This window comes from Myotis nattereri (genome assembly GCF_964212035.1).
Source record: "Myotis nattereri genome assembly, chromosome: 3".
Taxonomy (NCBI): domain Eukaryota; kingdom Metazoa; phylum Chordata; class Mammalia; order Chiroptera; family Vespertilionidae; genus Myotis; species Myotis nattereri.
In genome coordinates, this window is record NC_138077.1 from 38,834,042 (window position 1) to 38,851,333 (window position 17,292).

At 39.1% G+C, this 17,292-nt stretch overlaps 1 protein-coding gene across 1 annotated transcript; it reads left to right on the forward strand.

Annotated features, from left to right (window-relative positions):
• The first annotated feature begins 18 nt into the window (after nucleotides 1-18).
• Nucleotides 19-15,085, forward strand: NDUFB5 (NADH:ubiquinone oxidoreductase subunit B5). The gene is made up of 6 exons (XM_081087912.1): nucleotides 19-259; nucleotides 7,163-7,251; nucleotides 8,353-8,419; nucleotides 9,417-9,478; nucleotides 10,690-10,796; nucleotides 14,401-15,085. Exons 1-6 carry the CDS (start codon nucleotides 136-138, stop codon nucleotides 14,519-14,521), a joined length of 570 nt encoding a protein of 189 aa, XP_080944038.1. The 5' UTR covers nucleotides 19-135; the 3' UTR covers nucleotides 14,522-15,085.
• The last annotated feature ends 2,207 nt before the right edge of the window (nucleotides 15,086-17,292 follow it).

The following is a 17,292-nucleotide window of genomic DNA, read 5'->3' on the forward strand; positions in this document are numbered from 1 at the left end:
TCCGACCGGAAATAGAACACAGGAACAGCTTTGCCCTCACTCAACATGGCCGCCTTCCGCCTTGGCCCCGGATGGTGAATTGGCTCTCTCGGCTCCCGTTGCCCTCCCCCGCTCGACCTCTTGCCCGGAGTAGCCATGGCGGCCATGAGCTTGCTGCAGCGGGCTTCGGTCACCGCGCTGGCGGCGCTGGCTGGCCGCCGCCTGGGCTCGCGGCTCGGACCCGGGGGCTTCCTCACGCGCGGCTTCCCGAAGGCTGTCGGTGGGTGCCGGCCGTGGGGGAGAGCGCTCTCAGGGGGAGCGGGGTGAGAGAGGACGCTGCCGGGGTGACCTTGGTGGGACCCGGCAGGAGCCGAGAAATTGCGGGCTGGGCTTGAGGGTTTCTCTCCGTTAGCGTTTGTGAAACACTTGGCCATTCAGCCTTCCCAGGTGGGCTCATTCACGGACGACGCTGACGTCGGAAAGGCCCGGAGCTGAGACCCGGGCCTCTCGGCACCGGGGGTTCGTACTTTCCCCCTGAACTAGGCTCTAGTCCCGCAACACGGGCAGTCGCGTTGCGGAGGTGCCCGGTGATGCTAAGTGAGGCGTGGACAGGCGCAGAGGCTCCCGACCGGGCATTGTGCATGGGGACCTGCTGGAAAGGATGGGGAGTCGCCAGCAAACGACTTGGCTAACAACATTCCTGGACAGCATCCCTCTGTAAGCCGCTTCTGACGGCACATGTCCTCCTCTTTAAAAACTCATCACGCCCAGCTGGAGGTAAACGGGGTGAACCCACTCCCCCCCCCCCGCTTACACACTGCGCCCCGGTCGCGGAGGTCGGGGGGGATCGTGGCAGGTGATCTGAGCCCTTTGCCCCGGGAGCCGGGGGTCGGATGGCCGTGCAGAGGGCACTGTGTTCCAGCCGTGCCCGCTCTCGGGGGCATTTGCACGTGCAGCCTTACCTGTCCCCGTGCAATGAAAGGTTCTGATCTGTTATATGATTGTGTGTGCCTGCCCCCGGGGAGTGTGAGCTCCAGCGGAGTGGAGCGCCTCGTTTTGTTTCCCCTGGAGCCAGGCTCCCGGGCTCCAGCCCTGGCTCCACGGCTCAGTAGCTGTGTGTGTGTGTGTGTGTGTGACCTTGGGCATTCCCGTCTTGGAAGCTGACCAGAAGGCGCTGAACCGCTTGAAACTTGTATTTGTTCGCCTCTAAAAGAGAGGACGTTTATTACAAGTGTGCTTGTTCTGTTGGCTTGACAGGGAAAGGACATGGTTTTCTGGCCACTGTGCTGTACATCTGAAACTCATGCGGAATGGTATTGAATGTAGACAGTAACTGAAAAATAAAAAAAATATAAATGTTTTTAAAAGGGGGGAGTTGGGACCTAATTGGTGAGGGGGGGGGGATGACTAAATTGTATTATCTGTTTTGTAGGCAGTAGAGAGTGTAGGGGGTGTTCAATTCCTTAAACTATTGATGTAAAGTGACATTAACTGGGAATAGTCTGAGAATGAGGGGAAAAAATGACCGATTTTCAATTTCTTGGGAACACACACACACATAAAATTATACAGTTATCTTATTTGAGCCACACAAAGACCACAGTTGTTAAAACATAACTTTCCCGAGGTTATGTGCATTTTAAAAAATTGTTATTGAAACCTAGTTGCACATAATTAATGAATACTTGAGGAATTCCAGGCTTTAAAAGTGGTGGAAGATGCCTGTTTTCATGGCACCAAAAGGGCTCCAGTTCAATTCCTGGCTGGGGCTCGATCCCTGTAGGTGTATGTAGGAGACAGACAATTGATGTTGCTTTCTTCCTCTCCCTTTCTCTCTAAAATCAATAAAAACAGATTTTTTTTTTTTAAAAGAGTTCTTGGACATGGAAGGAAACTATTGAAATTGATGCATTGGTAAGGTATGCCTTTTTATTCTAAAAGAGGCCATATAATTCAGATTCTTTAAGGAAAAAGACCTTAGAAATCCAGACCAACACCTTCCCCCCCTTCTCTAGTATACTAATCCCCATTACTGATACTTGGGGAGTTGGGCTAAATTTTTAAAAATATGTTTTTGTTGCTTTTAGAGAGAATAAGGAAGAAGGATAGAGAGATAGAAACATTGGTGAGAGAGAAACATGGATGGATTGACTGCCTCCTGCACGCCTGCTACTGGGGATCGAACCTGAAACCCGGGCATGTGCCCTGACTGAGAATCGAACTGGTGACCTCTTGGTTCATGGGTCGATGCTCAACCACTGAGCCACACTGGCTGGGCGGTCCAGTTTTATTTTCAACCACTGAAATTGTTAGAAACTTCTTCCCTGTATTAAGCTCTACATTACTCTTTCACACATTTAAAGTTCTTTGCTTCAACTCAACCCAGAATAGTGTATGCCCTTTGTCATGGGATAGCCCTTCAGTTCCTTAAAAGCTCATCTGCTTTCTAACCAGACTTCTTTTTTGTAGACCAGTCAGCTTCAGTTCTTTCAGTTTCAGTGTGTCAGTTTCCAGGTTGTTTTTAATTCTGGTTGCATAAGTGGAGCAGGCTCCAGGTTGTCAGTTCTAAAACTTGGGACACCTGGAGATGAGAGGGCGGGGATTTCTTCCATTTTGACCTTGAACTTTTAATACATATTAAGATAAAATTACCTTGGCTTTTTTTGGTAACCACATTATACCAATGACTCTTACTGGTATTCTAAGTTTGTGAGCCACTAAACTTTGGAGGTTGGGGTCCAGGCAGGACTTTCCACTTACATTTAATCATTTTAGATTCAGCCTTTTGTCAATGTGTATGAAGACTTTTGGGGGATCCTATTTCATCATCAGTGTAGTAACCACTCTTGTGGCAGTAGCTTTGTGTCTTGTCAGGAATACCATCATGCAGGCCATTCAAAGAAATCTTGACCCTCCAGGGCTATGGAGACAACTCTTTGGCAGGTTACTGCATTAAGTTATCAGTACCGTTTGGTGTAATCAATCAATTGCCAATTTCAACTTTATTTAACTTGATATTTCTCTCAGTTTATAATGTGCCTTTCCTTGTACCTCCTTGCTCCCCTCAACCCCCTCACTGACACACGGACCATCCTGTCTAAATATGAACTTTACTTCTGGGCCTGTTCTTTTCTGACAATACATCCTGTTTCTTTCCTTTGTTATCCCTATAGATTTGTAATTATGTTAATCTGTTAGTGTTAGTGTCTTGCTTCCAGTAGGGTCTGTCTGTATCCCTCTTAGACAATAGGCCTTCAACGGACCTGCACATAGTAGGCACTTATACTATTATCCAGCCCATTTTTTTCCATATAGCTCACAAAAAAAATTCTATAACTTTCAAGTGATTTGCTGAAATACATACTTTTTCAAATTCTCTTATCTTGTTATTGTCACAGCCTTAGTAGTATGAATTGTACTTAGTAAATTCATACCAACATCTAATTCTTTTATGAATTAACCTAAATTCATCTCAAGCTGCTGCAGGTGATACCAAAATTAAGAGAAGAGTTTCTCTTTCACACATTGAAAGTTCTTTGACATTTATGTTTTATTGGGAGAATAAAGGGAATTAGGCGCCTCCCGAGAATATACGGCAATTCAAAGCTGAGAGTTCTCATCTGGTTGGAAGAATGTTGGTTTCTTGGAGAATAAGATGTCATCTGGGTCCAAAGAACAGATTCCAGTAGAGGGGAGCGTCTTCCAGACACTGAAGCTTGAACAAAGGATACAGAATGTAGTTACACAGCCGAAACAGAGTCTTTCCTGCTTCCAGAAGAAGGGGCTTGGATGCCCATGTGATCTTTCCAGGCTTTCAAGGGAGGAAATGATGTAAAAAGAAAATCCAGGAGTTAAATTTTGCCTTGCTTTATCTCCAGCAAAGTTTGATTAAATACCATCATCTGGGGAGTATTTGAAGAGGAGGATATTGGGAATGAGAAATGAGTTACAAAGGGATTTTATCAAGATATTTACAGTGTTCACTTTCATAACAAGCTCAAATTCCTGCTGGATATATGTTGAATAAATATCTTTCCATCTATTTTGTAGCAACTGTTTACTGCCTCATATGGAATGGCATAACTTAAATTTATTTCTTTTGCAGCATTAGCAAAATTTGTTGCAGAGGGTAAACAAAGTAGCCCACCAAGAGTATCTGCCTTTCTTGCCTGCTATTGAAACATTCAAACAATTGTTTAGGTATTTTTTTAACATTGAATAAAAATGAGGAAAGCTATAGTTTAAAACAGAACACCAATCTCTGTTTAAGGAAACCCTACCTGCCCCGCCTTTAATACTTAAAGAACATGCATTTTAAAATGTTAATTAGAAGTGTATGGAGGAAACCAAGATGGTGGCATAGGTAAACACCGGAAATTGCTGCTTCGCACAACCACTTCAAAAATACAACTAGAAGACAAAACGAACATCATCCAGAACCACAGGAATGCTGGCTGAGTGGGAATTCTACAACTAGAAGAAAAGAGAAAAGCACACTGAGACTCAGAGGAGGTGCGGAAGTAAGGTGCAGAGGTATGGAGGCGCACGTGGAAAGGGCTGGAAACTGAGGACATGGTTGTCTTTTTCAATTGGGAGGGAGTCTCAAGCTCCCGACGGCTCTAAACTCAAGTTCTGGGTGAGTCTCTGGGGGCCCAGACTCATACGGGGAGAAACTGGACTGTCTGGCATCGATCGGAACTCCAGGGCAGCTTTCTCTCAGAGGTACTTGCAGTGATTACCGGGACACTGAGACCCTGGGGGCCTCTTAGGGTAGGACTGAGGAGCAGCCATAACTGCTTGCTCCGCCCTGTTGATCCCCTGAGACCCCATCCCACCCAAGCTGTGCTCAGAGGCTTTTGCATATGAAAGGCCTGGCCCTTTGCAATCTGAAAATTACCAAACAAACTGCAGCTGGGTCAGAGAGACCCAGAACTTCCAAAAGAAGGCCCAAGGCTCCACAGCAGCTTGCATTGCTTCACAGCTGGGCTCCTGCTAGGTAGCCTCAGGCAGAGGCTAAATTAGCACCTCCTTAGACATTGAAGAGCCAGTGTACCCAGTGGTCAGAGTGGGACCACCCAGATTACAACTCCTCAGATCCATAAGGGACACACTCAGTGAGCACCAAAGTCCCACTGAAGCAAGTCTTGCCCCAGAAGGGTGTCTCCAGCACAGAAGTTCTCCCACTGCAACTGCAGACACAGCTGATTCTCACAGCCAGTTGGCCTGGAGGTCAATTCCAGTGGTACCTACAACAGTCAAGGCTTAACTACAACAAGACTGTGTACAAAGCCCACAAGGGGGTGCACCAAGAGTGTCCACCTCTGATAATTGGGGAGGGTGAGCCACAGGGCCCTATAGGACACCTAGCACAGAAAGCCACTCTTATCAACACAGGGAAGCATAAAAAATGCGGAGACAAAGAAACAGGTCACAAATGACAGAAATGGAGGAAAGCAAACTACTGGATATAGAGTTCAAAACCACACTTATAAGGTTTTCCAAGAATTTTCTAGAAACTGCCGATAAATTTAGTAAGACCCTCAAGAAGTCTAGTGAGACCGCCAATAAACTTAGTGAGACCCTCAAGAAATATAGTGAGACCCTCAGGTTATGAAAAAGGACCAACTAGAAATTAAGCATACACTGACTGAAATAAAGAATATTATACAGAGTTCCAACAGCAGACTAGAGGATCGCAAGAATCTAGTCCAGCCGTGGGCAAACTACGGCCCTCATGCCGGATCCGGCCCGTTTGAAATGAATAAAACTAAAAAAAAAAAAGACCGTACCCTTTTATGTAATGATGTTTACTTTGAATTTATATTAGTTCACACAAACATTTCATCCATGCTTTTGTTCTGGCCCTCCGGTCCAGTTTAAGAACCCTCGAGTCAAAAAGTTTGCCCACCCCTGATCTAGTCAAAGATTTGAAATACGAAGAAGCAAAAAACACCCAACTGGAAAAGAAAAAAGAATCCAAAAATATGAAGATAGTATAAGGAGCCTCTGGGACAACTTCAAGCGTACCAACATCCGAATTATGGGGGTGCCAGAAGAAGAGAGAGAGCAAGATATTGAAAACCTATTTGAAGAAATAATGACAGAAAACTTCCCCTACCTGGTGAAAGAAATAGACTTACAAGTCCAGGAAGCGCAGAGAACCCCAAACAAAAGGAATCCAAAGAGGACCACACCAAGACACATCATAATTAAAATGCCAAGAGCAAAAGACAAAGAGAGAATCTTAAAAGCAGCAAGAGAAAGTTATCTACAAGGGAGTACCCATACGACTGTCAACTGATTTCTCAACAGAAACTATGCAGGCCAGGAGGGAGTGGCAAGAACTATTCAAAGTGATGAATGCCAAGAACCTACAACCAAGATTACTTTACCCAGCAAAGCTATCATTCAGAATAGAAGGTCAGATAAAGAGCTTCACAGATAAGGAAAAGCTAAAGGAGTTCATCACCACCAAACCAGTATTCTATGAAATGCTGAAAGGTATCCTTTAAGAAGAGGAAGAAGAAGAAAAAGGTAAAAGATACAAACTACGAACAACAAATACACATCTATCAACAAGTGAATCTAAAAATCAAGTGAATAAATAAGTTGATGAACAGAATAAACTGGTGAATATAATAGAATCAGAGGCATAGAAAGGGAGTGGACTGACTATTCTCGGGGGAAAGGGGTGTGGGTGATGTAGGAAGAGACTGGACAAAAATTGTACACCTATGAATGAGGACATTGGGGGGAGGGGAAGGACAGAGGGTGGGGTGGGGACCGGGTGGAGGGAAGCAATTGGGGGGGGGGGGGGAGAGGAACAACTGTAATAATCTGAACAATAAAGATTTAATTTAAAAAAAGTAACACCCTGAATTTATCTTTTGCTGTAGCTGCCAAGAAGCTCAAGAGTTCTATTTTAATAATTTTGTTTTTATATATTTTTAAGTTATAAGTTGTTTAACGTTTGTTTTCAGTAACATTTTTTGGTTTCACATTTTATTTTGCTTGAGACAGGCTGGACATAAATAAATACATACAATAAAATTTAAAAAAAAAGAAAAAATAAATAAAATAAAAATGTATGCATATATATTTTCTTATAATCTGACTTTATCTCAAAAAATAACAGTTTACCGATATGAAACTTGTATAAAACAGGGTAATTTAATATTTCTAGCTCCTGTGAGACACAGTGGAGACCATGGGAAAAGACTGTTTGTTATCAAACCTTCTGGATTCTATGACAAGCGTTTTTTGAAGTTACTGGTGAGTTAAAATTTTTGTTGAACTATTTTCATATTAATAGGAAGACCATTTTGGCCTATTTAGAAAACATCTTTCACTTTGTAAATTCATATGTCTTTTCTCAAAAGATATAGAAATGGGTAGTAAGGTCTGATTTGTTACTAAATTTCTTTTTTAGTAACCATTTTTCCTTCAAAAAAAGGATTTATGCTTATTGGAGGTTAAAAATTGAGCCATTCCTTTCTTCTCAGGATTATGGGGTTTTGAAATCTGTGTTCCCTGACAAAAAATTAAAATCTAAATTAGTAAATTACAGAATTTTGAAAACAGATTTATTTGGGGATAATTATTTATATTATTATTAAAATATTCTTTAAATTACCAAAGAACTAATTGAAGTATTTCTTTAAATAAGGCCCTCCATTATTATATGATTTTATTTCTATATTGCTTAGGAGCATTGATTCAGAGAGAGCAGCAGGGTACTGATTGTACATTATTAATGCAGGGTTCTGTAATGGAAAGTAGGCTGTAGAAGATGGAAGACTGTCTGGGTATTTGTCATTGTTCCTAGAGCTGTCACCCACCATTTGAGCATGGGCTGCCCCCTAGACCTTCTCTTGCTCTGTCATTGTGCTCAGTGCCCTCTCCAACCCCTTGGTTGAGCTCCCATTGTTCTTGTTGTGGCCAACTCAGATTTTATACAGTGGCTGAAATCAACCTGATGTTTTTACACTTTTCTTTTTTATTGAGTTAATTGGGGTGACATTGGTTAATAAACTTATATAGGTTTCGGGTGTACAATTCTATATGTATTTTTCTAATACAAAAACTAACTTTCATTACATTGTTTTAATCAAAAAATGAAAAATCACTCAAATATATATTATATAATACTTGTACAATTAATCCCTTTTTTCTTTCATTTTTGGTGTTAAATTTAGGCATCTAAAAACTAGAGCAAAAGAAAATCACAGAAATAAATCGTTTGATACTGCATCTCCAATTTGGCAAGTTTATTTTATAAGTAATATAAGGAAATCATGTAATAAGGACAACTTAAGTGTGGGAAAGAGAGTTAGGAAATGGTTATTGAACATTTGTTTTTATTAATCTTGACAGAAATTCTACATTTGTTTGACTGGGATTCCAGTAGTAATTGGCATAACTCTGGTGAATGTATTCATTGGTAAGTCCCTCCCTCTGAACAAATCGATAAATTTAAAAAAAACATATGTACGTTAAAGAAAAAAAGAAATGGATAAGGAAAAGCTCCTTGAATAATAAAATAAACATAAGCATGGAAATTTATTTTAAAACAATTAAATCTTAATCCGTAATAGAGTATAATGATTTTTTTTAAACATCTTGGTTTACTTCCTAAAGCTTTAGATCATCAGTTCTGTAGGGGCCACATAAAAGGCGTCATAAAGCCTTGTCTTCCTCCTCTTTTTCCAAACCCAGCTGTGATAAGACAGAATAAGGAAAATAGAAAGAGATACAAAAATGGAAAAGAGGCTGAGGGATGGTAAAGTGTTTTTATCCATCTTAGAGCACATCCTACATATTAAAAGCCCAGCGAGCAAACGGCAGAACGACCGGTCGACCAGTCAGTATGATGTGCACTGACCACCAGGGGGCAGACGCTCAACGCAGGAGCTGCTCCCTGGTGGTTAGTACGCTCCCGCTTGGCTGACCGGGATGAGCAGCGCTCCCACAGTGGCCGACCCCCCACCAGTGCATGAATCCTGTGTACCGGGCCTCTAGTAAAGTTATAATCTATAGAAGAATGGAATTGTGAATGACAGTAAATATTAGATTTTTATAGGAAATTCTGCTCAAAGTACTTCTAATATCTTGAATCCTAGAATATTTTGTTTAGTTGGTATTGGGAAAGCCAGAAGGAATAGTATGTCTTTTATTATATCTTGGTATACTGTATAAACACAAAATGCAAAATTCTCATATAATCCTGCAGACAATGTCTTACATATAGAAGACATCTCATATCTAATGAATGGATTTTCAACCATATCGAAGTGAATTTAAAATATTAGGTATCTTAATTGATACAAATAAAAGGTCACTTTAAAACCACAAGAGGTTGGTTTCTTACTTACATAGTGCAGACTTAATGTTATACACTCCTGATGCTGAACTTGAACATCACTATTTTCTCTTATTAGGTGAAGCTGAGTTAGCAGAAATTCCAGAAGGCTATATCCCAGAACACTGGGAATATTACAAGGTTAGTATACTGTAAATCACTGCAAGTTACCTCCTGTTAGCTGTCTTATCAGTGCACTGGTTAATGTCTTAATTCAGCAATTAAGACAGGGTTTTATATTCAATTTTTTATATCAAGTAGATGAGTACATTTTCTGCTCACTTTTTACAAGGAGCTTCTTGGTTATTTTCTTCATTGTATTATTTTTAAGTTTTATGGTTATTTATTCATTTTATTAATCCTCACTCAAGGGAAGAGAGAGAGAGAAACATCAATGTGAGAGAGACACATCAATTGGTTGCCTCCCGCATGCATCCTGACATGGAGTCGGGGATTGGACCTGCAACCAAGGTACTTGCCCTTGACCGGAAACGAACCCAAGACCCTTCAGTCCGAGGACCGACACTCTAACTATTGCGCAAAACTAACTAGAGCAAGTTTTATGGTTTTTTAAAGGAAGACTGCGGTGTGCTCTTGAACAAGCAGATTAATAGTCACAATTTATCCCAAGTTCAATACTCTAGGAAAGATTTTATAAATATTAGTGCTAGCTGTCATTTATTGAGCACCTCCTGTGTAGCAGGCACTGTGGTGTATTGCAAATATCTCACTCCATGTCAAAGGTACTGTATTACTCCCACTTTAGAGATGAGGAAACTTAAGGCTTAAAAGAGATCAAGTGACCTGTACAAGAGATAACCCAGGTAGTCTTGACTCCAGAGCCTGCACTGTTAGTCATTTTACCACACTGTCACTGCTACTAAAATCCAAGATTGATTGTTACTTGTCTTTACAAGTGTTGTAGTGAGTGGCCTTATTAGAGTATATCCTTTCATGTTTTATTATCTGAGTGAATTATATTTTTAGGGAAGAAGTACTTCATTATTAAATCTTAATATAAGCCATAAAATTAGTTTATCGTTCCTAACTGATAGAAAGAGCTCCATTTTTTGGATCACCAAACCTTGGATTTAGCTCCTAAATCTGCCACTTTAGATACTCGGCACAGGTTTTTGGAGTCAGACAGTTACTTTGCTGCTGCTTAGTAACTGTATAACTTTGTGCAGTTTGTTTTCCATAAAATGGGTGGGGGGAAGTATGCAGCTAATGGATAAAGTAGTTGGCACATGGTGAGTGTTATTGGTTATCTGAGATTGTCATTTTACAGAATAGTAAGCTGGAAAAGCAAAATATTATTCAGAAACTAATTTTACACAAATTTTCTCTTGTAGCATCCTATATCAAGATGGATTGCCCGAACTTTCTATGATAGTCCTGAGAAGAATTATGAGCGAACAATGGCTATCCTTCAGATTGAAGCTGAAAAGGCTGAATTACGGTAAAAAGTGGGGATGGGAAGGAAATCCTTTAGTATGGTCAAATCATAAGAAAAAAGTTAATAAAACTATTTCAATGCTATAGGCTGCTCTATGTAAAAGGATGAAGATGGGTGAGAGTTAGCCTGTTCAGAGTGGACACTATGAGCTGGAGACAATTGGGAGATAATAGCTGTCAGATTTTTAAAAAATCCTTTTTAAAATATTCTATTCTCCTAAGAGCAAGGCAGTCCTCTCCTCCCACTTCCCCTCCCCCAGTTTCTTTTCCTCCTGCACCCAGTCTGTCCTTAGAGGTGACCACTACTTAATGATTTCCAATATATTTTTCCCCCCCAGAAAATTTTATGCATTAAAAATATATTTTATGTATCATTTGAAAACATATTAACACAATGGAATCCTCTTATAAACGTGGTTCTCCACCTGTCTTTGTTTCACTTAAAAATATCTTGGTGATCTTTTCTGATAGTATATGCCTCATTCTTTTTCATGGATGCATCATATATTTTGCTAGATGGATGTGCCTTAATTTTTTTTATCCAGTCACCTATTGTCAGTACTTAGGTCCGTGGTCGGCAAACCGCCACTTGCGAGCCACGTGCGGCTCTTTGGCCCCTTCAGTGTGGCTCTTCCACAAAATACCATGTGTGGGCGCGCACGTACAGTGCGATTGAAACTTCGTGGCCCATGCGCAGAAGTCGGTATTTTATGGAAGAACCACACTGAAGGGGCCAAAGAGCCACATGTGGCTCGCGAGCCGCGGTTTGCTGAGCCGCAGTTTGCCGACCACTGACTTAGGTTCTTTCTGGGTTTTTTTTTAATATTCTGCAAAGTGCTGTGAATATTTCTTACATACATTTTTGCATATGTATTCAGTATATCTGGAATATACATTTCTAGCAGTGGTATTGATAAGCCAAATTTTACATGTTTTAAATTTTAGATGTGTATTGCCTAAACCCTTCAAAAAAGTTGTGCCAGTTGTCTTTTCTGTCACCAGTATGTGATAATTTCTGTTTCTTCATACCTTTCCTAGCAATAGAATTTATCAAACCTAAACATTTTTGCTTGATGAGATAATTGAAAAATGTTATCTCATCATTTCCATTTTGTATTTTTGTAAGGTTGAGTATTTTTTCATATATCTGTTGGTTGTTTACATTTCATTTTCTATAAATTGCCCATTTTGCTACTCATCTATACATTAGTTAAATTAACTTTTCTTTTTCTTACACATATGTTTTCCTGGTTTGTCATTTGTCTTTTGACAGTGTAGAATGCTTTGCAATGTAGAAGTGTTTTTATGTTTCAGATAAAAATTAGTAGTAGCTAATATGTTTTGAACACTGCATTGTTACATTGCTTTAATTATTTTTTATTTTTTATTTGTCAGGTTTGTCAGTCTTTTTTATAGATTCTGGGATTTCGTGTTATGCACAGGCCTCTGATAGTAACTAAATAAGTAAATATATAAGTCCGTAATTATTTTTTTAAATGGTCACTCAGTTTCCTTCTGCTGCTTTTAAATTTGATCCTATCTGAGATTTATTTTGGGTTTTGGAGTGAGATTTACATACAATCAAATGTGCACATTAACCTCAATGGGCTTTTGACAAAAGTATATAGTGATGTAACCACACTGTCAAGGTCACTTCGCTGACCTAGTGAGCCTCTTTCCTGTCTCTTCCAGTCAGTCCTCCTCCCCTGCTCTTGGCCACATACTACCTTGATCTACTTTCTGTTCATTCTGATTTAATCTTTGTAGTTTATAAAACCTGCTGATATTGAATAATATTTAAAAGAACATATGATTGGCTTATTTTCTAAATATGTAATTACATATACTAATATATAGAGTTACCACATACAGCTGTCATTAAGTATTTTAAGAGCATGGAAAAACAGTATGGCTCATACTTAATAACACTGGACTTTTTTGAACTTCAGACATAAACCTGTGAATTCCAATTAAAAGACCAGATCCCAGAATTCTTTAGAAATATAGAGATCCTAAACAACTTGAAAACAAAGCAAAACCAAAACCAAAACCCTGACTTCTACCCCCAAAGGAAAGATGCCAGTGTGCAATCAGGAGTACCTACAGTTGTTATAAAGTATATGTTTTGGTATTTGAAAAATGGAAGCATTAAGAAAGATATAAAACAGAAAGGAACTATCCCTTGATTGACTCCCCCAGAGTTAACTGTTATCTTTGGCCTCCAGATTGTTGTTGTTAATCCTCACCCAAGGATATTTATTCCATTGCTTTTCAGAGAGAGTGAGAGTGGAAAAGAGGGGAGAGAGTGGCAGACGAGAGAGAGAAAAAAAAATATTGATCTGAGAGAGACATATCTATTGGTTGCCTCCCACACACACCCTGACCAGGACTGGGAATTGAACCCAAGACCCTTTGGTGTATGGGCCAACGCTCCAACCACTAAACCACACCGGCCAGGCTCCTCCAGATTTTTAAAACCTTGTGCATGTGTACATATATACATAGTCACAAATGATTACTTTCTTTTTTTAATGAAATGGGAAGATGCTTCACACTGATTATTTATCTTGCTTTTTTACCTTGCTTTTTTAACCTAATGGTATATCTATCATCTTCTGTGTTACTATAGATAGAATTTCCTCAGGTACAGAATAGTCCGTTCTATGGGCCAACCATAACTTATTTAACCAGTCTTTTTGTGAATATTTTAATTACTTGGGTTTTAGATAATTATATTCTAAGAGTAGAAAAGGAAAAGGATGATATTTAATCTTAAATAAGAGATAAATATGCTCGTAGGGTTAGTGAGCTGGTTAAGGTTAATAAAATGAATTATTTAAATGTGATAAAATTATAGTCATATGAAAAAGTTGATATGTAGTCTATAAATTGTAAGTAAAAGGTTTGATGGAGAGGGACTGTTTAGGAATATATGGTAGTTTGTACAAAGGCTCGGCTGTAAGAGAGGAAAGTATCTTTATAGAATAGAGATTATTCAGTTGTGAAGAAGGATGAGGACAAGTAAGTAGGACAGGTAAGTTGGAGGATGTTTTTCTTAATCCTGGTTTTTCTTTCTTGTCTTCTTAACAAATACCAATTGTCTGATGTTGACCAGACTTAGTGTGCTGCTGTTGAATAAGATACCATTCCTGCTCTCAAGGAGTTTTCTGTCCTAATGGTAATGGACAGCCAGTATAAACTAGGGGATGTAAGCTCCAAGAAGGCATCTTCATGTTTTAATTCCTAACACTTGGCACAGGATATGGCCTTAAACGTAAGCATTAAAGACAGGAAATGCATTACCACTATTCAAGTGAAGGTGCTCTGTCCAGACAAAGCAGGGACAGAAGAGAGAACTGATTACCAATTCAAGTAATGTTTTGGGGATTAAAAACAATATGTGTTATATAAACAACATAATATAAGTCAAAAATAAGTCCTAAATTTTGCTTATAGGTATATATTATTTTTATGCATACACATGGATCTGTAGAGGGACATTATACTTACATAAAGCAAAAAGCTCTCTAGTGATTGTTTTCTATCTATTCATTAAATTTGTATTTGGAAATGTTAGAATCACAATATTGCTATTTCATTTGTTACAGGTCAAAGGAGATGGAAGTACGAAGATTAATGCGTGCGAGAGGTGATGGTCCCTGGTTTCAGGAACCAACAATTGATAAGGCGCTTATTGATCATTCTCCCAAAACACATCCCGACGCCTAATTTTTTATATCTCTAAATACAAAGTACATTCTCTTTATGGAAAAATTAAGTAATAAATATATTTCGTGCTTTTGCTCAGAGTGATGAATAAAAAACCCTCTTCCACTGCTTTACTTCTCAGTGTTGGTTCAGACTAAGGCTTTTTCCATGTGTGATTTTAATTGTTTTCAGCTTTATGGGGCATAATTGACAAAAATTGTAAGATATTTAAAGTGTTCATTGTGATTATTTGGTTATGTGGACACATTGGGGTTGGCAGATTAAGGCTGTCAACTTGGGAGTTTCAACTTCTTCTGTTAAGTTTCAAACAATTTCTTAAAACTTGGAGAGATAGGAATTTGTGCACTTTTTTAAAAGTGTAACTTTGAAAGGTTAATGTTTTACTTGTCTGATAAATGGAAGTGAGAGAAATCTGAGTATGTTAAGTATTGGGAAGCATGGTAGTTTATGTCTATATTGTAGACATCTGGATTATTCAGGGGCAACTCAGAGTTTTAAATTATACAAATACTGAGCCAACTAGATAAAACGTTAACACCTTAATAAACATTTTCAGTGAACAAATCTCAAAGTTTGTTTTCATGGTTTTTAGCCATCTACCATGCTTTTAAAATACACACACACACACACACACACACACACACACACACGGGTTTTTCTTAGCTGTAATTTCTATGATTCTTTAGAGTCCTTCTTTGCAAACACTGGAGAACTTTTTCCAAAAGGTAAAATGATTACTGCAAAGATTATGAAATGTGAATAAAAGCTAAAATATGGCTGTCACTTATTAAGCATTTACTGTCTGCTGCATATTTTGACATTGTTTTCAAAATGACCTTATGTGACATTTCTATGCGTTACAGATGAAAAATTGAGGCTCAGAGATTTTAAACAGGTACTCAAGATTTACCAAAATAAACATTCACACTTTCAACTTTCAAAATGGCCTTTTAGCTTTAAAAATTCATTTTTTTCAGCGAACACCTTTTGAGAGCTCTCGTGCCCTAAGGGCCCTAAGCGCCCTTTACAGTTCACCAAGAGCCTTGGAGGTGTTTGCGTTTTCTTATTTCCCCAGGAGAGGGCTGCCTGTGCCAGTCCCTCCGGATTTGGTTCTGAGATTCCCTGTGGGGTATAATTACCACTTCATCATTCTGCTAAAGGATTTGGGAGAGGGCATGCTGTCCCTAAGCCCCTGCTTGCACAAACCTTTCAATTTTGTAGAGGAGGGGTAAGGAGAATGAAAGCAGATAATCTTGTAAGTGGTAATTATAAACATCTGTCTGTTTATGTTCACTCCTTGTAGACTTTACAGGTTGATTTTAGGCATTAGATTTTACTCATATTCTCCTTTCAGTAGATACAGGAAAACAATAAATACTGACAATCCCACCACCCATAAAGACATTTGAAAAATTTCCTTCAGTCGTTTTTTTTTTTTTTTTAACAGCTGGGATCATATATAGGGTGTTCCCCCAAAATGTATACACACACTTTGAGTAATTATAAAGGCAATGTTTATTAAAATACATTTCATTTTCAAAATTGAGCAATCAGCTGTTTAAAGTGTGTATACATTTTTTTTTGTGACACCATGCATATAAAATGGAGGATTCCTTTTTTTCAATTTGTGTCTCTTAGAAGGAAACATTAAAATATATATACAAACTACTGATTTTTATGCAAACTTTTTCCTGTTAAAGCTTGTTATATATCGTTCACTATGATACATACTGGGAATAAAGTGGTCATCACAGTAGACATGTTCCCTCTAAAGAGTTTTTAGCCGAAACCGGTTTGGCTCTGTGGATAGAGCGTCGGCCTGCGAACTGAAAGGTCCCAGGTTCGATTCCGGTCAAGGGCATGTACCTGGGTTGCGGGCACATCCCCAGTGGGGGGGGTGCAGGAGGCAGCTGATCGATGTTTCTCTCTCATCGATGTTTCTAACTCTCTATCTCTCTCCCTTCCTCTCTGTAAAAAATCAATAAAATATATTTAAAAAAAAAAAAAAGTTTTTAACACAGATGATAGATATTAAATCAGAAATTATACACATGGGTTTGATAGGAGAAAAGGGGAGTGTAGCAACCTGTGGGATCCCAAGCTAGCCTACAGGTACATGCAATGACTAGATTATTTTATAACATCTGGAACATAGACACTGAGTAAAGATCTGTTGAGTAAATGATACAGGGATTTAACTTTGTTTTGGGTTATCTTTATATATTTTTTTATTTTTCTGCAGTTGTACAGGCCCTAGCATGGTCTTATAAAAAAGCATGGGCTTGAATTGAGCAGACTTAAGGCTAAATCCTGAGCTTACCAATTACTATGACAATAATAGTGACTACCATCGATTTAGTATTTGTTACCTCTGCCAGACACTAAACTAAGAACTTTATATTTAATCTTAACTTTTATCTCATATTACAAAAGTTCCTTCACTGCTTGGAGCCCTATCTCTAAAGTGGGATTGTGCTCTTCATCCCACGGAACTGTTGTGATGGTTACTGGGACAGTGTATGTAAAGTGCCTACTACACTGATAAGAGGTGATAAATACAGACTTTTTTCTGTCAGCTAAAATGGTCCAATTCTTTTTCAAGAAAATTGCTGATCCAGGATTCTCTGCTTCAGGCGTATTGACTTCAAAGAGGAATGGAGTTACAGGGAGACTACAGCCAATGGGCAATGTTTTTAAAACTACTTTCAAATCATGGAAAAAGTCAAGTGTACCAAATTCTACAATGTACATTAGCCATACTGTTCTCATTA